Here is a 19,976-nt window from a genome sequence, read left to right on the forward strand (position 1 = left end):
ACATGTTGACAGGTTCAGTTAACACTAACCTCTACACACATATTGACAGGTTTAGTCAACACTAACCTCTACACACATGTTGACAGGTTGAGTTAACACTAACCTCTAAACACATTTGACAGGTTTAGTCAACACTAACCTCTACACACATGTTGACAGGTTTAGTCAACACTACCTTCCACACACATGTTGACAGGTTTGTGTGAGTTACTCCAGCCTGGATCCCCAGTGTAGTCTACTTCTTGCAAATCTTTTATATTTCTAGTTTTCTAGTTTTCTATTGCTGCATGTCTTCCCCAAGCGAGTGAAGCACCTATACACAAACTCCAGAAGGTATGCTAGCCTTGCACCTTCATGGACCCTATTTACATACAGACATATTAATAGAATTGAGGTTATTTAATGTCATTGTGCAAAAGAATGTCAGTGTTGGGGCCTTCCAGGCAATCCCCTACTCTAGAGCTGGATCTAACAATGCAAACATAAAGCACTAAGAAGTGCATCTTGAATGTCCAGGTGGAAATTGCCCATGAACACTTAAAAGTGGTGTCCACTTAGTCAAATTGAGGCTTCTGTGCATTTCGACAATGATCGTTATACATCCAGTTAAAACAGTTGGCCAATTCTACTGTTAAATAAAAATACCACAGAAACTGAATATACCTTCTTAGAAAAATAAAACGATTCAGATGTAGCAACTGACTGCCTATTACATAGATGCCAGCAAGAGGATTCAGTAGAAGACATTCGGACCCGTTCAAGTGGAATTTCCACCAAGCAGTATGCTTGCCATCAAATTAAGTCATAGGGCTTAGATGAGAACAGAACCACAAAGGATTATACCCCAAAAAGCAATAGTCATGCAATGTTTTCAATATGTGTAATATAGACCAGAAGATTCTTTGTAGTGGAATTACCAGCATTATTACTCCATTTATTAGGCTATTGGTATTCCACTGCTGGAAATTACAGATACGAGAAAATTACTTTACCCCTGTTTTTTGTGAATTTATAACCCACCACAACTTCAAAAATCAGGTGCTAAATTTTTATTAATCATTATTTGAGCGACTGAAAACCAAAACAAGGTGATAGGCTAGCACCATGTTGGTGGGAATTACAAAAGAAAAACACACATTTGGTCATTCAGAATAATGCCATTAACAGCTTATTCTTAATAGCTGAAACATTTCAATAAAGAACTCTATAAGCAATATATAAAATGAAATGTCTCCTTACAATGTGAATGTGTCCACAGATCATAAGGCCAACATTTTTTGTAAACGAGTGAACCAAATCCACTAAGGCAGGTCGTATCACTGGAGCTCCAGTCAAAACAAGGCACTGAGGTCTGAGACAAAAAAAGACAAATTACATTTTAACCGCAGTATCCACGGAATGTACAAACAGATTCTTTGGCAATGAATCTACACTCAGGGGCTGTATTGTCTATAAATCAGTGAAAACAGCAAAACAGGTCCATAAATGATTGCATGTATGCAAGTACTGCACACGCAGTATATGTAATAACTATAAATCTTTAAGGATACCTCCTGCAGGACTGTCATGAGTGCAGCTGCAGCTTCTGCAGCTTCTGCATTTAATCCAATTACATTCAATTACTATGCCACCAAATGCACTCAGCACCTTTGCACAAGATTACTCTAATGCACAAGCACCTAAGTAAAATGGGAACTGAGCATTTACAAATGCAGTGTCATAAGGGCAGACCTGTAAACATGCAAGATATATTTCTGATTTTGACCAGCCATTTGCTAAGAATTTTTTAGAGTTTGTTTGAAAATGTCTATATCATCACCCATTTGCTAATTAATGTATTAAATGATTGCCTAACAACAGTTTTGATTTATGCCTTACAGTGTCTTCATGGCTTCATATCTAGGAAATCAGTGACAGGTGTGACATAGAAAAACTGTTACATAGAAAACCTCAATTACTCGAGGGCTGAGCATTCTGTTCTTATATCAATAACGTGTCAATAACTATATCCTTCCGCATTTGTAAACATATTTAAGTTTGAGTCAACACAAGAAATAGCAAAATAGAGAGCATGGATAATAGGTATTTTCACAAAGTCTTTTGTGTATTGTGGATAAAGAGTTAGATTCGTATTTTATAAAGTAATAATTAGATGCTATTGAATCTATATATATTCCAAAAGCAAACATTAGAAATGGTTGTCGATGTCACAGAAAATGTGTGCAAGGGTGAATAATGGCGGACACATTCTATCACACATACACATCAATACAACTTCAGGCAGTGATCAGAGCAAACCAAAGTGAATCAATTAAAAATTTGTAGCAATGTATTAGGTACTAGAAACAACAACAATATATTAAGTTGAAACCCATTTTATATTAACCAAGCACTATTTTCCAGATTATCATAATGATAGTAGGTAATGGTGTACAGATACCTGAAATTTTTGACATGGTCCTCCACTCCGTATAGCCGAATGGAGTGCTGAAGAGCATGTAGATAAGTAAGTGCTTGGGTTGAGGATCCCCAGTTAACATCTATAAGTAAAGAGCACACCCAATTTATGACAATGTAAAAGGACAGAGAAAACTAGGCTAGGTAGGCAAGTTATTAGCCCAGAATGCATACGTCCAACTTAGATTGTAACCAACATATAAGACAGTTAATGTAAGACAGGTGCATCTATAAATATTATTATTTTTCTATTCAGTAACACTGTCTGTATTTAATAAAGAAAATATATTGCTAAATATACATAGTAAAAGGAACTCTTTAGAGGTCAAGTTATTCAATCCCTTCTGAACTTACAAACTAAGCAGTGGAAGGTCCTAAATGCATAGACTATGGGTGGGGAAGGATGTTCTTGGATGAGTAAAAAAGATTTACCTAGCACACTAGGTAAAATAGTTTTATACAAATCAACTTTGTAATTTTCAGAAGGTTTTATTTGCCCGGCATTTGAGAGCTTGTTAGTACAGATTTTGAATAATAAAGGTGCTTACTTCTTGAAAGGAGTTTATAGACATTTACAAAATGTTTTTTTCTTAAGGTTATTATAAAAAACAGTGCTGGTTGGTGTGGATTGTAAACTCTTTTGGAGATGAATTGTAAATACTAGTTGGGTATTTATAGAATTCACATGGGTTTACAGTTGTAGGCTCGACAATCGCAGGTTTCCAAGAATAGTCCTAGACAAACTTCAAAGTGTTCCAATTGCGCGCTAATGCATTATTGTTTATTGTGTAAAACTGTATGAGACACAATGTCTTTCCAGTAAGATAGCTGAACACTTATTTTTATTTTTTTCCTCAACAAAAACGTGTTTCACCATAAAGAAACCCCTTGGTTTCACCTGGGGAGGCATCCTGCATTGTACCAACCTGGAAAGGAATTAACCCTTATGTACTTTTAACAGCCTTGAAAAAGTCACATTGGTGAAGAAACACGTGTCGGCTGGTCTATATGAAAATGTTATAAAAGGACCTATTTCACATACAGCTTTTGACGTATCCTTACTTTAATGGGATTATCTACAACTTGTAAATCATTAACCTCATTGTTTGCAGAGGGTTTAATGTTGTCTAATAGTTCATAATAATCTCATGTAGATTAATAGAATATAAACTCTAGTAGTAGGGCTGTCATTACCTGACCGGCACCAAGATAAATGATTATTTTGCTTACAGTTTCCCACTACTCTATTTGTATTTCTCTCTTATGTGGAGGTGCAGTTGATTATTCCACTACTACCTATGTTTGTTTCACTGACATTTATGGGTAGCCCCAGATCTCCCATGGTATCCTCACAATACCCCCACAATGGAACGACCACTCTAATATTAAACTTTACTGAGGTAAAATTGAGCATGAGTAAATCACTTTTCAAGAGCAAATTCAATTTTTCTGTATTTCAAAGGCCGATATGCATGTATGGGTCTATCATTTAGCATGTATAAGCTTAACTTGGCTTAGTGAATCGGGCCCGAAGACTGAAACATGTACACATATCTCTCAACACACATTTTGACCTGACCTGGAACCACTCGTCTCTCCACAAGACAACTGTATTGGTGAGACACCAATCAGGACTTTAATTAAAAAAATAAAGAAAATGAAGAGGATTCAGTGATTAAATATTTTACTAACTACTATTGAACATTTTAATACAGAGAAGCAACTTTAAATATGTTTTATACTGACAATGCACCATTGCAATATGTAATATCAAAAGAATTGAATGCAATGGAAGATAACAGCCCGAGGTGGCAGATCCCATCACCTACTTGCTTAGTATTTAGATTAATTTAGATGGTCAACGTATAAATATTTAATTTCAAGACAGTCTCAAAGTATTTTGCCAGCTTCGCTTTTGAAGGTTTTAGCACCTCTTTCTTTGTCATGTAGAAACATATCTATTCAACTGTAGATGGGAGCTTCCCTCAAGCAAGAACCATTGTCAGTGATTGTGATGAACCTATGCATGTAAACAGCCTCTGCTCACAATGTACCATGCAGTGTTAGTTGTTGCATAGTTATGGGTAAGTGTTTAACTCTCCTTTAAACAAATATAATCAATCCTACTAACGGCAAGTAGAATTATGTGTTGAATTGACTTACAGCACGTGCTACATAACCCACCATTGCTTGCATGATCTGCAGATTTCAACAAAAACGTGTTTTAGCTCAAACTAAGCAAGTATTACTGAACTACTTTTTAACACATTTTCATGCTAGACCAGTTCCTTTGTAAAAGTCAAACCTTCACCTTTCATTTGCTGTCAGTTGTATTCAGGTGTTTAGCTAGTAGTAAAGACATCAAACTTTTGCCCAGACAGTACTAATGTATATTAAAATGATAAATCTGTGAAATAATACTGCTAAAAATACACTGCATTATGTGGTACACTTTGACTTTTCCTTCAACATTATTCAGTCACCCCTACTGCATAATGTAATCTTCTACTGCTATATAATCCCAGTTGCCTTTATGCTATTATAATGAGGCTTTCAGTTATACCATCCTGGGCAAGAACTAAAAAGGAACTAACCATAAAAAATAGACAAGCATTTCAGAAAAAAAAACGTATATCAGGAGCAGCTGTAACAATAGACATTCCCAGTGTGCTTGAGTCACATGTATTTGTCTGTGGGTTGGGATGACTTGCTCACTGATTATTCTTGAATTTCCACACTTCTTTCCAGATTTACTGAATAACTCAAACCTTTAAATATAGGTTTTTTGCACATGATTGAAACTGTATTTTGGGGATGGGAGACAGTGACGAATGACCTGAAGAGTCTGTTGGGAGTGGCAATACCTCAGACCCCGGCTATGTGCCTATTAGGCCTGAAAACAGGATTAACAATTGGGAAGGTAAAAGAGCACTTCCTGGATCTTGCCTTAGTGCTATTTAGGAGACTAATCGCTTTGGGCTGGAAGTCACCCAGACGCCCTACCTTGACCGAATGGAGACGGGACGTATCGAGATGGGCTGGGGCCGAACTACAGGTCCTGAAGGGTGAAGAAGCAAGGGGCCTATGCCAGACACCCATTGCTCCGGCATGGGAGGGGATGCTGACGGAGTGGGGGCGTGCAGTTATGGGAGAAGGAAATGACGCGGAGGAAACAAACTGACATATTAATTAGGAAGAAGAGTCATTGGAAGAGCGGCACCTAATGCCATATCACATAGCACTGATAACATTACACGAGACTAGGAGATTACCAAGAAGCAGACAGGAGTTGTAGAACACAGAAGGGGGTAAATAGAGTGGAGCTAGAGTGACACCGCACACACGAAAGGATTGTCGATGTCCGGGTGAAGGGCCAGACCCCTCTTCGGAACTGTTGTACCACGATATCCCCCAGAAAATAGACTTGTAAGGAACCGAGGCACCACCATGTTAATGTTGTTTGATATTAGATTAGGACTGTTATGTAGGGAAATGAATGTAAAGGTGTGTGACAGAAGCCATTATGTTAAACTACACTTACACACGCAACCTTTGGGGAACATGAGGTGCACTAACACTGTTAAGATATAGTAAGTTAAATACCAGATTTAAGAATACGTACAGGGAAAATGATTACTAACACCCATGAGCGCGATAAACGTTTGTCAACGCCTAAAATGACTTAATTTGTACAACAGCAAAATGTTAATAAAAATTAATTACAACAAAAAAAAAAATGAGTGAAACTGTATTTAACCATTTTCTGAATGGCGTCTTTTATACCTGATGAACTTACCTGGTTTCTTGTAAGTAACGTAGATATAGAGACTCAAAACAATAACACAGGTAAGCAAAGCAGCTTGCCAGTTAATCAGAAACATCACTCCGCAGCAGAGTACAGCACCAAACAAAGATACCCAGAGGTTGTAGTATTTAAAGGCTGGTCTCCAACCTACAGAGGGTAATATGGTGAAAAATGTCATCAAATTCCTACAGCGCTAACACAATACTAATGAAAATCATAAGTTGTTAAGTGAACTCAATCAAATCTCAGTGATAGTAACTGAAAATAAAGAACAGAAGTAGCAGCTACTACATTAGTAGAATCAAAAGTTGGACATTTGAAATTCATACTAGCTACATCTGCTGATCAAGTATTAGATCTTCTAGAAAAGTGTTCAGAAAATGAGCCTACTCTATTGTCTAACAGCATAAGACTTGCTTACAAAAACCACCAATCAACCCAAGGGAATAATATTTACCCAAAAGTATAAGTGACTTATTTTTCTAAATTCCTTTCATTTATTGGTGACCCATTCCTGTGTCAACTGCTTCACTAAATACTTAGTGGTGGAAATACTGACTTCAATTTTTGCAAAGTGTGTAGGCAGTACCAAAATAACTGAAATCATATGGATTGCATTCTCAACTACAACAAAAGCAGGAATAAACAGAAAGATTGGGAAGAACTCATCATCAGTGCTTAGATGTACTCTCTGGCATTTGATGATGTCATTCTGTAGGCAGAATATGGTACCTTTTCTTCTTTTAGATTTTTCAGTAGCCTCGGATTTGTTGCAATCTAAGCTTGCTCATTACTCCTTCACTGATTATCATGCAGAACTATATTATATTTAAAAAGCCCAAGACACCGGGATCAGCCCTACCTGGGGACTTGGCCAAGGATGCGTGGAAGCAGGAGAAGTTAATGAGGGCATACGAAGCCAGGAAGAAATTGGAAATTATTGGTGCAATGGTGTTCAACTCCGCTGTAGCAAAAAAAACACACAGAACAGCAACACATTTGTTTAGTTGAATTATAATAGCATTCTAGAGACTGTTTCTAATGATGATAAACCATCAGTTACAGTTAAGCAGCATAGCAACTGTCCACAAGTAAAGATGTTCAATTAGGTTCCTATCCACCAATAACATTTATTCATGATAAGATTGGTATTTGCCTTGGAGAGGCACTTCTTAATGACCACATGATTCTCCTATGTTAAGAGCTGCTGTCAGTCCTGACTCTAATTACGCAATTTGAACGATTTCATAGAAACCAAACATGCCCAATTCTATAATAAAATATGGCATTGAAATCTACCTAACCATGCTACCAAAATGTTACACAATAAAATCATTCAAATATCCTCACAGAAGTGGGTCAATTATTCTGCATTAGGGGCCTATCAAACTCTTGAACTTTTAAAAGAGATAATGAGAATGTATCAGATTTCTTTTGTCCTTTCGTTGACATGCTCATGCCTAAAATTCATTTGACAGATGTCATTAAAAAGATTTGTTTGCTAAATGGCATTTTTGCATTGTGTTGTTATATAAATAAAAATAATGTTGCATTTAAACGTGCTACTGCTCTTGTAGGAAAGCATGATTTCTACGTTTGATTTACAATGATTATTTAATTAAATAAAATAATACATTTTTGTGATCTCATATTATATAATTCCTTGATCTCTTTCTCACAACTCTTGGAAAATGTTTGATAGCACATACCTAATCAAGGTTTATTAAAAGTAATTAAGAATTTAGGACAATAATCTATATTTAAATTTCCTTAGTGGTTCAGTGGTTTAAAGATAATAGGGCAAGTTCACACCTGCACCTTTTTTTCCCTTGCCTAAATATATGTTGTTAACATAATTATATATAAACACCACCATCTTCGGTAAAAGGGAAATCATACATTTTAGGTGTTGAGAGTTCTAGTATATCTTTAAGTACTACATGTTTTACTTCTATATAATGTAGGCAATTATTTTAAGAAAGTCAACTGAAGTCTATAAAATGTGTACCACTTTCCAGACATCTAACAATGTAGGCTTCTTCACTGAGGTGATCCCTTTTCCTACCTTGTGCTTATTTAAAAAAATATATTTATTTGCTTCATTGAACAACAGTTTATCAACAGTGACTCAATTTTGCAACACCATACTTTTCAGTGTACATACTTTTTCCTCTTGGCTAATCAGGTCCTTCACATATTCTTGTAATAAAGTGTAGGCTTGTTTCAAGACTAGCCCTGACTTTTCAAATCCACATTTTCTCCCTTTGAATATAAGACTCTTGTTTAGTTCTCTGGTTTACTTAACTTATATACACTAATTGGCATGCAGCCTCCTAAGGTTTGTGCACTTCAATAGTCATTTCTTATATTTGTAGCCATACTGGGATGCCAATACAATTATGGGCTCATTACGAGTTTGGTGGTCCCAATGCAGGATCGCCAAACTCACAGGGAGGACGCCACCGCCATGACGGTGGCATCTCCCCACGCCCTATTGTAAGGTTTCCGCCAGCCTGACCTGTCTGACCGGTGGAAACCTTGAAATAGAGTATTCCCACCAGTCTGACCGACGTGAACAGTGCTACAAGACTGAACTCAGCTCCCTTAATGGAGCTGAGTGCTATCTCGTAGCACAGAGGGGGCCGACCAGCAAAGCAGACAGTGCGCTTTCCAATGGTGTTGGGCAGGGGGACCCTACACTAGATCTCCCCCATCCTTTTCGTGGTGGGGAAAACAGCATAAGAAGTTTGGGGGAGAACAAGGTTGTAATCAGCAGGGTGGTACTGACTTCAGCGCCACCCTGGCTGATTACAACCAAGACCACTGTCACCCCATCAGGATCATGGATCCTGGCAGGGACAGAGGTCGATTGGTGGTCCGATCGCCAAACTTGCAATGTGGTGGTCGGACCACCACAGATGCTATGGTTCAACAAGACTGCCAGCCTTGTAATGAGGCCCTTAATGTCACTGCTACCTTTATTGAATTATATAATCTAAATTGCTTTGCTCTCTGTCTCAAGCTACTCAAGTGTTCTTAAACAATCCAAAGATTTTACATGGCTTTACAACAAAATGAATAAATAAGCATCCAGTTCATGTTTCTTACCTCTTATAGCTCATCAAAAAGGAATGCTATCTCTGGGGCTTACCTATTAGAATAAACCCTAGTGCTATAAAGAAGGTCAAAATATAGCCTCGGAGAGGTTCATTATTTTTCCCATGACCAACAGCAAAGAATTCTAGACCATTGTAAATGTTATCCTTGCACAGAGCCTAGAAGGAAGAGAGAGATATTTTAAATACTACAAATCATACATTTCCCTAATGTTGTCAACTAACTCTTTCACGCCGACAGCACAGTAAATTCAAAAGAGCTACGTTTCATGACTGTTTTATACACTCAACTTTTATGTCATTTAAAATCTGAACAAGTGAATGAAAGTGATGAAAGATTCTCAGAAAAGAAGCAGTTTAAAATGTTCTCCGTAAGTTTAATTTCCACCAGAATATTATCCGACAAAGAAATTACTGTTGCCATGCTCAAGCAAATTGTGTATATGTGTGTTCTGGGTGTGGTTTTGTGTGGGCCTGTGTGTGTGTGCATGTGTGAGAGAGAGAGAATGGGAGTATTTGTATAATGGGTGTTCAAACATGCACATCCACATGTTTGTGTATGTGCTTCTATGTGAATGTCTGTGCTTAGGAAACACAAGATGTAGAAAGTAAGACAGAGAAAGAGATAAAGACATATAGGTGGTCATTCCGACCCTGGCGGTAAAAACCGCCAGGGCCGGGGACCACGGAAGCACCGCCAACAGGCTGGCGGTGCTTCCCAGCCCATAACGCCGCGGTCAGAAAAGGGAATCCGGCGATTTCCCGCCGGATTTCCCCTGCATGGGCTGAATCTCCATGGCGGCGCTGCAAGCAGCGCCGCCATGGAGATTCCGACCCCCTTCCCGCCATCCTGTTCCTGGCGGTAAAAACCACCAGGAACAGGATGGCGGGAACGGGTGTCGTGGGGCCCCTGGGGGCCCCTGCACTGCCCATGCCACTGGCATGGGCAGTGCAGGGGCCCCCTAACAGGGCCCCATAAAGATTTTCACTGTCTGCATTGCAGACAGTGAAAATCGCGACGGGTGCAACTGCACCCGTCGCACCCCTGCAACTCCGCCGGCTCCATTCGGAGCCGGCTTCCTTGTTGCAGGGCCTTTCCCGCTGGGCCGGCGGGCGCTCCTTTGGCGGGCGCCCGCCGACCCAGCGGGAAAGCCAGAATGGCCTCCGCGGTCTTTTGATCGCGGAGCGGCCAAGTGGCGGTTCCCGTTTGGCTGGTGGCCACCGCCGCCAGCCAAAGTCGGAATCAGGCCCATAGAAAGGGAAAAGAGAGAAATAATGAACGATACAGACCAGAAGAAACAGGCAGAGAGAGTGAGAAAGAGATAAAGAGAGAGAAACAACAAGCAAGAGATAAACAACATAGAAATAGGAAAAGGAAGAAAGAGCTGTAGAGAGAGTGAAAGAGAAAAAAGGAAAGAAAGGACAAGAAGAATGAAAAAGAAAGACCAAGTGGGAACAATACCAAGAGATGTAGAGCATGAGAGCAAAAGATGGGTACGGCAGAGAGGGAACAGGTGAGTAAAACAAAAAGCATAGCACAAGTGACTGAGAGGTGGCATGACAAAGCAATGGAGGACAAACATTGAAGTACATAAATACTTAAATATTATCATTTGAACAGGGGATCAGAGGTACATTTGAAAGACTAAGGACCACGGGATAATTTAACATGCTAAGTCTGTGCTGGTAATCATGCATCTTACCTGAAAGACCTTCGGGGCACTGATTAGAGATGTCAGGGCAGAAGAAAGTGTTGCAGAGAAAATGCCAGCTGTGATGAGAGGACCAAATCCAGAAAACATAGCCATAACCTTGCGAGAGAAAGGGTTTATGAAAACAAGCTGACTTTTCAAGCACTTCTCATACTATGTAAAACCTGTAAAGGCTGGGGTATTCTTTACTTTGCTTCTATTTGCAGGCTTATATTTTTCAGAATTGTTCAGTACATTCTACTGAACAATTCAACATTGGAATGTTGACAATAGCTCTATTTGTCTTTCTGCATTTTCCTTTTTAGTTTAGAAATTTCTATCCTCAGAGGGTGGAATGTTCTAATAGCCTTACATCACTTGTTATAGGTCCTTGTCTATGGCTCATCTGTAACTTGAGATCAGGGATTTAAACAACCAGTATAGCCCTCGTCATAATTATCTAATAGTCCAAGTACAGCATAAGCAGCATATGTTTGGCATCCTCTAGTGTTATTGCTAAAATATCCCCAGGATCCTACATCACAATAAAAAATTACACCAGTTGTAGACACCAGATAGAGTGGGAATAACCACGGTTTGCTTTCTTAGTGTTCATGCTTTGCCCTTGGGTTCCTACCAGCTCAAAACTTATAGAAAATCTCCAAAACTCAAACCAAAAAGCTCAATTTGTGCACAATTTGCAGTCGATGCAACGTGTATAAATGCATTTTGTTGAAAACTCTATTTGCATAAAATTATTTTGTTGTGTGTGTGTTAAGCTAGGAAAATGAGTTAAAGCTCTCTTCAGCAGACCCAAAAATATAATTATCTTAAGCACCAGCTTAGAGACAAAAGCAGGAGCGAAAACTGGCACAAAGGCTCTTTTCCATGTGCAACAAAAAGAGTTATATGCAAATATTTTTTATAGAGAGACCTTTTTAGTTCGTTAGAGACTCTGATCGGTCTTTATTGCTTCTTTGGAAATGAAACAGCTGCCATGGGTAGAATGGAAGCAAATTGTTGCGGCATTAATGGATTTGTTTAATGTTGTTGCATGCAGGACACTGGTGTTCAAAGCCATTATTCTGGATAGCGACGTTTATATAGAATTATATAGGGTTATAAAATTTATAAGATAGAAATGTATTGGAGCTGAGGAAACACTGGTTGGAGTTTGAAAACCAATAAGAGCTTGACAAAGACGTCTAATTGAAAGTCTTCAAAATGGAATCACAACAAACCTATCGACTACTAATGTCATAGTTTGATTTAAAAGCTCAAGCCACTATTACTTGAAGATATCCTCTGTTTCAAAAGTTCTGGCAAGGTCAGGGTCTGGATGCTATAGTCATCACTCCTCTCCATGCACAATAGAGCTTGGACTGGTGAACATGTATTTAGAGATCAGTGTGCCTATTCTCCAGTAGATTTATGTACAATGTCAGTTCATTTGAGTCATGAAAATCAAATGATAAAGACACAAACAATTCCATAACATTGTGAATAGGCTTCAAATAAATTTGGTGCATTCAATCCTAAAAGAGTATTTTTCAGACAAATACATTTATGTGAAAATTAAAATGCAAAGATATTTATAGCAGTACAGTAACATTTTGAAATTACTAGGAGCTGAAGTTTGTATGTAAAAACATAGGACACAAATTACCCTGATTACAAATTAATTTTAAACCCTTCATACCACACACCATTTATTGATTATCTGAGCACCCGCTCATAAAAGCCAGAAGATGTTAGATGCAGTCCAGTTCAAAAGTGTGTTTGAATGATTGAACAATCAGTTCATTCATTCATTCCTTTATTTAGTGATTAATTTCTAAAGGAATTGGTTAATTCTCACCTGGAAGTTGTTTACCAATCCATATTCACAGGATCTTTCATGGCAGGCAGTGAAGTTGTAACCTAGAAAGCAGGCAGCCGACTGGCAATTGGAGGTACCAAGATACATGGTGTCTGTCAGGTTTCCTGTTGCATCTCTCACAATACACGAGGCTGATTAGGAAATACAAATAGTCAGATAAACGGTTGCCTAAAATAAAAGTAGAAGATGGGTGGTTCTGAGAATCTATGTACCTGGTGAACCGAAGAAAAACACCATAGAACTTAGGGCCTCATTATGAGTTCAGCAGATGGGATGACCCGTCCACTGAACTTCCGATAGTAAGGTTGCCGCCATGCTGGCTACCTCCCCGCTGGGCCCATTACGATTTTCTCACTGGGCTGACAGGTGGAAACCAAGGGTTCCGCCAGTCAGCCTACCTGGCAAGTGGCAGCAGCATAGTCGCTGGCTCGTAATTGATCCAGCAGCAATGCTGCCGCCGCAGGGGGCACCAGCACCCTCGCAATGCTCATTGTCTGCACAGTAGACAGTGAGCATTGCGAGGATGCTGGGTATGGGGACCCCTGCACTGCCCATGCCAAGAGCATGGGCAGTGCAGGGGCCCTCCTGTGGCCCCCTGAACCTGTTCTCCGCCTTCCTTTTCATGGCGGTGATACCACCATGAAAAGGCTGGTGGAGAACCAGGTCGTAATCGGCGGCAATGCGGCACTGCATGCAGTGCCACTCTGTCTGATTCTGACCTCTGCCATCGTCAGCTCATTTGGATCACCAATCCTGGTGGTGACTGGGGTACCCTGGTGGTCTGACCGCCAGGGTCATAATGTGGAGGTTGGACCGCCATAGCAGCAACGGTCCTGACTGCCACCGTGAGGCTGGAGGTCTCAAGACCACCAACCTCGTAATCATACCCTCAGTGTTGTTCTCCCTCCCTCTCTCTACCCACACAATTCTTCTGATAAGACCAGGCACCCAAAGGCCCATGTAAAAACCAAACTCTATAGGGTTACTATGCATATGATTGCCTGCAGTAGTCAAACTTGTAAAACTTATATAGTCACAAACTCTAAGTGCTTTGAGTGCTTAAATAAAACATCAAAGTACATCAGCAAATATCATATTCCTTATGAGAGTATTTCCTCACATTGGTTGAATGTCAAAATACTATCTACAATAATATTGACCTGCACATAACTACCATTGTTTTGTCTATGTAAGAATACATACAACATTATACATTTAAAGTTCTAATTCTACACGTATGAACCTGGACGTATGGTACAAGTTGATATTTTTGGAGTCATCATTTGTACAAGTCATTTTCAAAACTCAAAATTTTTGGTAACACATATTTGCATTTCAAATCCTGAAAAGAAACTTAATCATGCCCTTTTTTGGAGAAAACGGCTCTTTCCTAGGGTTGGCATTTGTGTATACCCCAAAACATAAACATTTGTAGGGGTATCATCTACTTCTGATAATTTTCCCCCTAGAAACTCCACAGTTCTGTCCTAGTGCTAAACTCATGGAAGCAGCAAATCTGCCATACTTCCCACTTTTACAATTGAAAATACTGGCTGCAAGCAAATTCCACTGATCCTGATATTGCCAATCTGGTTAAGGAATATAAGTACATAGTGCAGCTTTTGATAATTTGAGTAGGACATTGGAGGTCAAGAAATCTTTTGTTATTTGCACCCATCGTGAGTATGTAACTTCTTCTTTTGGATAACTCTTTTTACTGTTACATGATCTGTGTGATGGGTATCTTTTATAGTGTTCATCCTCAACAGACCAGAAGTATGTTTCTTTGCCCATTTCTTACTGGAAGTGGTGTCCCTAATTGTGGATGTGTTACGTTGCATGCATTGAGGGAGGGTGTGTGTGGGTGTGCCTGTGGGGGGGCGCGGTTGTGTGTGTGTGTGTGTGTGTGTGTTTGTTTGTCTGTTTATTTGTTTTATGGATGTGTGAGGTCAAGAAGATGGGGGGAGCCTAAATAGGATTCTTCATAGTGCCTCACCTGTTCATAATTATCGAACATAGTCTAGGAAACAGACAAACAAATACATGTTAACTTTTATAAATACCTGCAACCACAGCAACAGCCAGATAGGTGATGGTGGATATTACAATGGCCAGCATTGTACCTTTTGGAATAGAACTTTGTGGATCCTACAAATAAATTAATAATACTGAGCTTATCAACCTGCTACAAACACTTTGAATGTGACTGCTTACATAACATACAATACAGTCATTTTCAGTAGCATTTAAGAAAAAATGCTGCCAAACATTAAATTGTCCTACCTCAACTTCCTTTTGGCGCTACACTCAGTAAATATTAATTCACTTAATGGTTTCATTAAACTATGTCCTGTTTCAATAAAAAACTGATATTCATGCTAACTACGACAAAATAAACATGTGTTATTAAAAAGACATAGGTGGTCATTCTGACCGCGGCGGTCGGCGCCCGCCAAGCGGTTCCCGCCGAAAGACCGAACCGCGGTCAAAAGACCGCGGCAGTCATTCCGGCTTTCCCGCTGGCCCGGCGGGCGACCGCCAGAAGACCGCCGGCCGGGCCAGCGGGACAGCCCCTTCAACAATGAAGCCGGCTCGGAATGGAGCCGGCGGAGTTGAAGGGGTGCGACGGGTGCAGTGGCTAAGCAGATAGTGAAAATCTTTGTGGGGCCCTGTTAGGGGGCCCCTGCACTGCCCATGCCAGTGGCATGGGCAGTGCAGGGGCCCCCAGGGGCCCCACGGCACCCGTTCCCGCCATCCTGGTTCTGGCGGTGGACACCGCCAGAAACAGGCTGGCGGTAAGGGGGTCGGAATCCCCATGGCGGTGCTGCAAGCCGCGCCGCCATGGCGGGTTCCCTGGGCCAGCGGGAAACCGGCGGGAAACCGGCGGGAAACCGCCGGCTCCCCTTTTCCGACCGCGGCTTTACCGCCGCGGTCAGAATCGACCAGGAAGCACCGCCAGCCTGTTGGCGGTGCTTCCGCCGCACTCCGCTATGGCGGTCATGGACCGCCAAGGTCAGAATGACCCCCATAATGCGTAACAGGCATTAAGGCCCAACCAAGCCCCAGGAAGTTATGCGAACAATCATGAATGATTCTGCTCTTAGATGCGTTGATTATTATGTTACTAGTACCTTTAATGACACAATAATAAGCAGTTACCCATTATGTAACTTATATAAATGTTCATTTAAGTATTAATTTATGAAATCAATGTTTTGTACTAAGCACCCAAATGAGAGATACTGCGCATTTATTTTTTTGCATAGCTTTAACAGGTTATACAATATACCAGATAGTCTCTGACGGATTCAACCAGTACAGAAGTAAGATGGTAAAAGCACTTCAGTTTCTGTGAAGACACTGGTCACAATCAGCAGTCCTAAGCAGAAAAGGATCCTCTAGACAGAATCACTGCACACGTCTTTCATATTTGCAGGACAGAAGCATGCCACACCTCAATCAGTGCAAACATGCTCAATCTCCTGGACCCACAAGGATAGAGCATTAAGCACAGGCAGCCAAACCAAGGGAGGCATTGAAGTCATCCACAGATCATCATGGACTTGTATGCTTCTATAAAAAATAATCTTTCAGGTCCTTCCAGCATACCTCCGCCCCTTCTCCTCTGGGATGTCTGACTCCATTACTGTAGCCCCAACCACTGAATCCAACAATACCTTCCCAAACAACTTCAGGCTCCCGCTTATGTTCCAATTACACTGTGAAGAAATCCTTCTTTCCCAATTTGGAGACAGTCAAGATCAGGGTGCAGGACGATCATCACCATCAAGGGCAACCCTTAGGACTTCATCTGCTTATCCACGACCAGCCTCTCAGCTGCACTGCACACGACTTAGACCATGCAGTCCTCTGCTTCAGCTGAGGCACTTCACAGCAGCACATCAAGGACAGTTCAAAACAACCAAAGCAACATTTTTCTCCATAAAGAGCATCCCTAAGTACACAAAAGCTAAGAATCTCCGTAAGTGCCTAACAGCATTAACACCAATATTCACTGCCTGTTCTCTGCCGACAACCACCAGATACCTAGGCTGCCATGAAATATTGTCATGTCCTTGGCACCGTGGCACAACCAAAAATTCCCAGGCAGCAAAGACAGTATCAGAAGTCAAGGGAAGACCATCCAGCATGCATCTCATTGTGGAACAAGACAGACTACAACACTTCAAGCCTAAGCAAAGACTTGACAAGCATAAATATCTATTCAATACCATTAAGCACCTTCTTCGCCTCACCCAGGACAATATCTTGATTATTCCTTAAAAAGAACACCACCATCAACTACCTTTTCAAGAAGAAAGTAGACAATATCCAGCAGCAAGCTGCCAACCTAGAAACACCAGCCATCACCTGCATGTTATTAGCCCGTGACGAATCCAAGTAAACACACTTTAGCACTCAATCCATTAACAACCTCCATAGTTCCCTTCTGCCTTCTGCTTAGAAACCATTGATCTAGTTACATGTTTTTACCATATGGCAATCCTCCTTACAAGGCACCATACCTCCAAGTCTCCTGAAATATTTGCTCCAGCCAAAATTCCAGTGGCGGCTGGGAAGAAGATGGAAAAAACGGAAAAGAACGTTTCCCCATCTCTGAAATCAGGTCCAAAGTTCTCCACAAATATTTCAGCTGAAAATAAACAAATGAAATCTAATTGAACTAACTGAACAGCCTCTGTCATAAAATTACTTTTAAACAATCTTAATGTAGATTCCCTAACATAGCATTAAACAATATGAAAAACAAAATAAAAAAATAGACTGGTAGGCCAACCTCACCATTATATGTTTTACTTCCAGAAATTTTTATGGGAAGGTATTATGCAGATTAGGAGACCAACTTTAATGCTTCTATAATGGTGAAGTAATTTTCTTCTTTCTTGGTGGGAATCCTCTGTGAAGGACTTGGTCAATGTGAAAAAGTATGTTTCAGCCAAAGCTTTTGAAAACAGTCTTGTAATGTGATATTGACTTTATGACATGACCTCCCTTCAAAGTATCCTTTTGTGGGTAGACGATTTTCATTTAAAAGTATTCGTGACCTCTAACAGTATTGTAAAATACATTTCAAAGTTGTATTCATGGTAAATCCATCACATTTCTATAGGAAATTATAAATCTGGAGGACAACCAATTAGCTGTTCCATATTATCTTTAAGATATGGGAAAGTTCTCAAATCATGTCTCTAGACCCACAGAATTCAGTACACAGCAGGGAGTGACCTCTAAATGTAGCAATCGGAGTAATGGCAGGATGGCAGAGTGTCCTCTTACACTTTGACAGCCTTTATTCCATCCGCCAAGCTCTAAATCAGGCCATAAGTAATTGTTTCTTCAGACTGTAAATATATTATGAAAACAGCAATACCAACTCCTAAGAGGAGTTTGTACATTTAAAAATCCTGTTTTGTCCGTCTGTTTTGTCCATAAAGACATCTTAAGGCTGTACATCAGTGTTTTCATACTTTTGATGCTTAACAGAGCTTTGTATTATACACACGTAGAAAGCAATAACAATGCTGTAGATGGGCTAAACTCCACAGGGTGTGGTCTGGCTGAGTGAAAGAATGAAGGAACATACCTCTGTAACTAAAGAACCCTTTAGACTTCTTCTCTTCATCAGCAGGAATGAAAGTCCCAATGAGAAAATTTCCAATTGCAATCAGCAGAATCCCCAAAAGAACAAGCTGAGCCTGGAACACCACATAAGAAATACTTTGAAGACTGAAATTAAGATGCATATGTTTTTTATGTAGATAAAACACAATCATATTTAACCTTATTGGATTACCATTTGTTGGGAATTCTATATGGAGATTAGGTGTGGCTGGAATTACTGATCCTGGGTGTAGTATCCGCATAATACTTCTACAAATTGGACCCCATTGACTGTGCAGACCCGAAATTACAAGGTGGAATTCCAGGTTTAATACAGACATTTTCCACCTCAACTGAGTAGTCGGTACATGCCTGCAAGGACTCCAGTGTGGAGAAGGCAGGTGAGTGAGAAAAGTAGGGAAGGATGGGGATTATGTTACCTGTTAGGAGGGGCAAGTAATGATCCCCTGTGCCTAGGCTGAGGGTGGAGGGGTGATGGAGAATTGGTCTGGGCTACAGTGCAGCATCTCCAAATGCCAGTTTACAGCTGGTAAAATCAGGTCAAGTGTTCCTGCACCTAGAAAATTCAGCTGCGAGACTCCAGCACACGGATAATTGTTTGCAATTGAATTCTGAACAGACATTTTAATCTGCACAACTTGTTATTAGACCCACAGTGAGTCACTCAAAACCCACACAGATTAGGAAGTCCACCCAAAATATTTTTGGAAACTGAATAGCCTACTAGACAAAATCCCAGAAACAGCCAGTCATTTTATTTCCAAATTTAACCTCTGACCCTTTCGCCTTCCTGTCTATTCTGTGGACACATTTCAAGTAGAACAGGGAGCCGAGTTACATTATTACTTTATGTGGATACATTGGCATGACTGGTCCCCATGAAGTAACAAAGTATCATGGGCTTCTTCTTTCCCCTTTGAAATGTGTCAGAGAACAGCAGGATGAGAACAGCGGTGCTTGCCATGGGCCCTAACCAGCAGATATGCCTTAGTGTCTTTGTACATTTAGTCAATTAAGATCTTTTTGTTCCCAAAGGAATGGAATATTCCTCGTAGTGCAAGCTCTGGATCCTATAGCAGCCTCAATAGGTGATAGCTTTTGCATACAATATTATCCACGCTCAGACCCCTGAAGAGGTTCTCTGCTTGTGAGCTCACTTGCAGTGTGAGGATGCGCACACAGCTCTGAGGGCTTCAATGCTTCTAATCCTGCAACTTTCATACAACCACTAATAATCTCAGTGTTTGCAATATTTTTATGTTTTTTCTAACTGCAATTCATAGCATGTATAATCTGGCTCATTCGGAGTCAGGTGTTAATCGTAATTTGATGCTCATATGATGATGTGTGTTCAAATCGGAACATAAACTAGAGTGGGACTTACC

General features: G+C 40.3%; 1 protein-coding gene across 1 annotated transcript in view; it reads right to left on the reverse strand.

Moving 5' to 3' along the window:
* LOC138267056 (solute carrier family 12 member 2-like) overlaps positions 1-19,976 on the reverse strand; it is a 131,190-nt gene that overhangs the window by 107,764 nt on the left and 3,450 nt on the right. Inside the window, exons 3-12 of the mRNA XM_069215904.1 lie at positions 18,554-18,665; positions 17,475-17,602; positions 15,012-15,096; positions 12,928-13,079; positions 11,082-11,189; positions 9,414-9,537; positions 7,125-7,226; positions 6,254-6,409; positions 2,441-2,540; positions 1,240-1,351 (exon numbers count right to left, since the gene is read on the reverse strand). Of these exons, the coding sequence (XP_069072005.1) occupies positions 1,240-1,351; positions 2,441-2,540; positions 6,254-6,409; positions 7,125-7,226; positions 9,414-9,537; positions 11,082-11,189; positions 12,928-13,079; positions 15,012-15,096; positions 17,475-17,602; positions 18,554-18,665 (1,179 nt within the window). The remainder of the gene's footprint in view (positions 1-1,239; positions 1,352-2,440; positions 2,541-6,253; positions 6,410-7,124; positions 7,227-9,413; positions 9,538-11,081; positions 11,190-12,927; positions 13,080-15,011; positions 15,097-17,474; positions 17,603-18,553; positions 18,666-19,976) is intronic.

Source organism: Pleurodeles waltl, chromosome 12, assembly GCF_031143425.1.
Source record: "Pleurodeles waltl isolate 20211129_DDA chromosome 12, aPleWal1.hap1.20221129, whole genome shotgun sequence".
NCBI lineage: Eukaryota > Metazoa > Chordata > Amphibia > Caudata > Salamandridae > Pleurodeles > Pleurodeles waltl.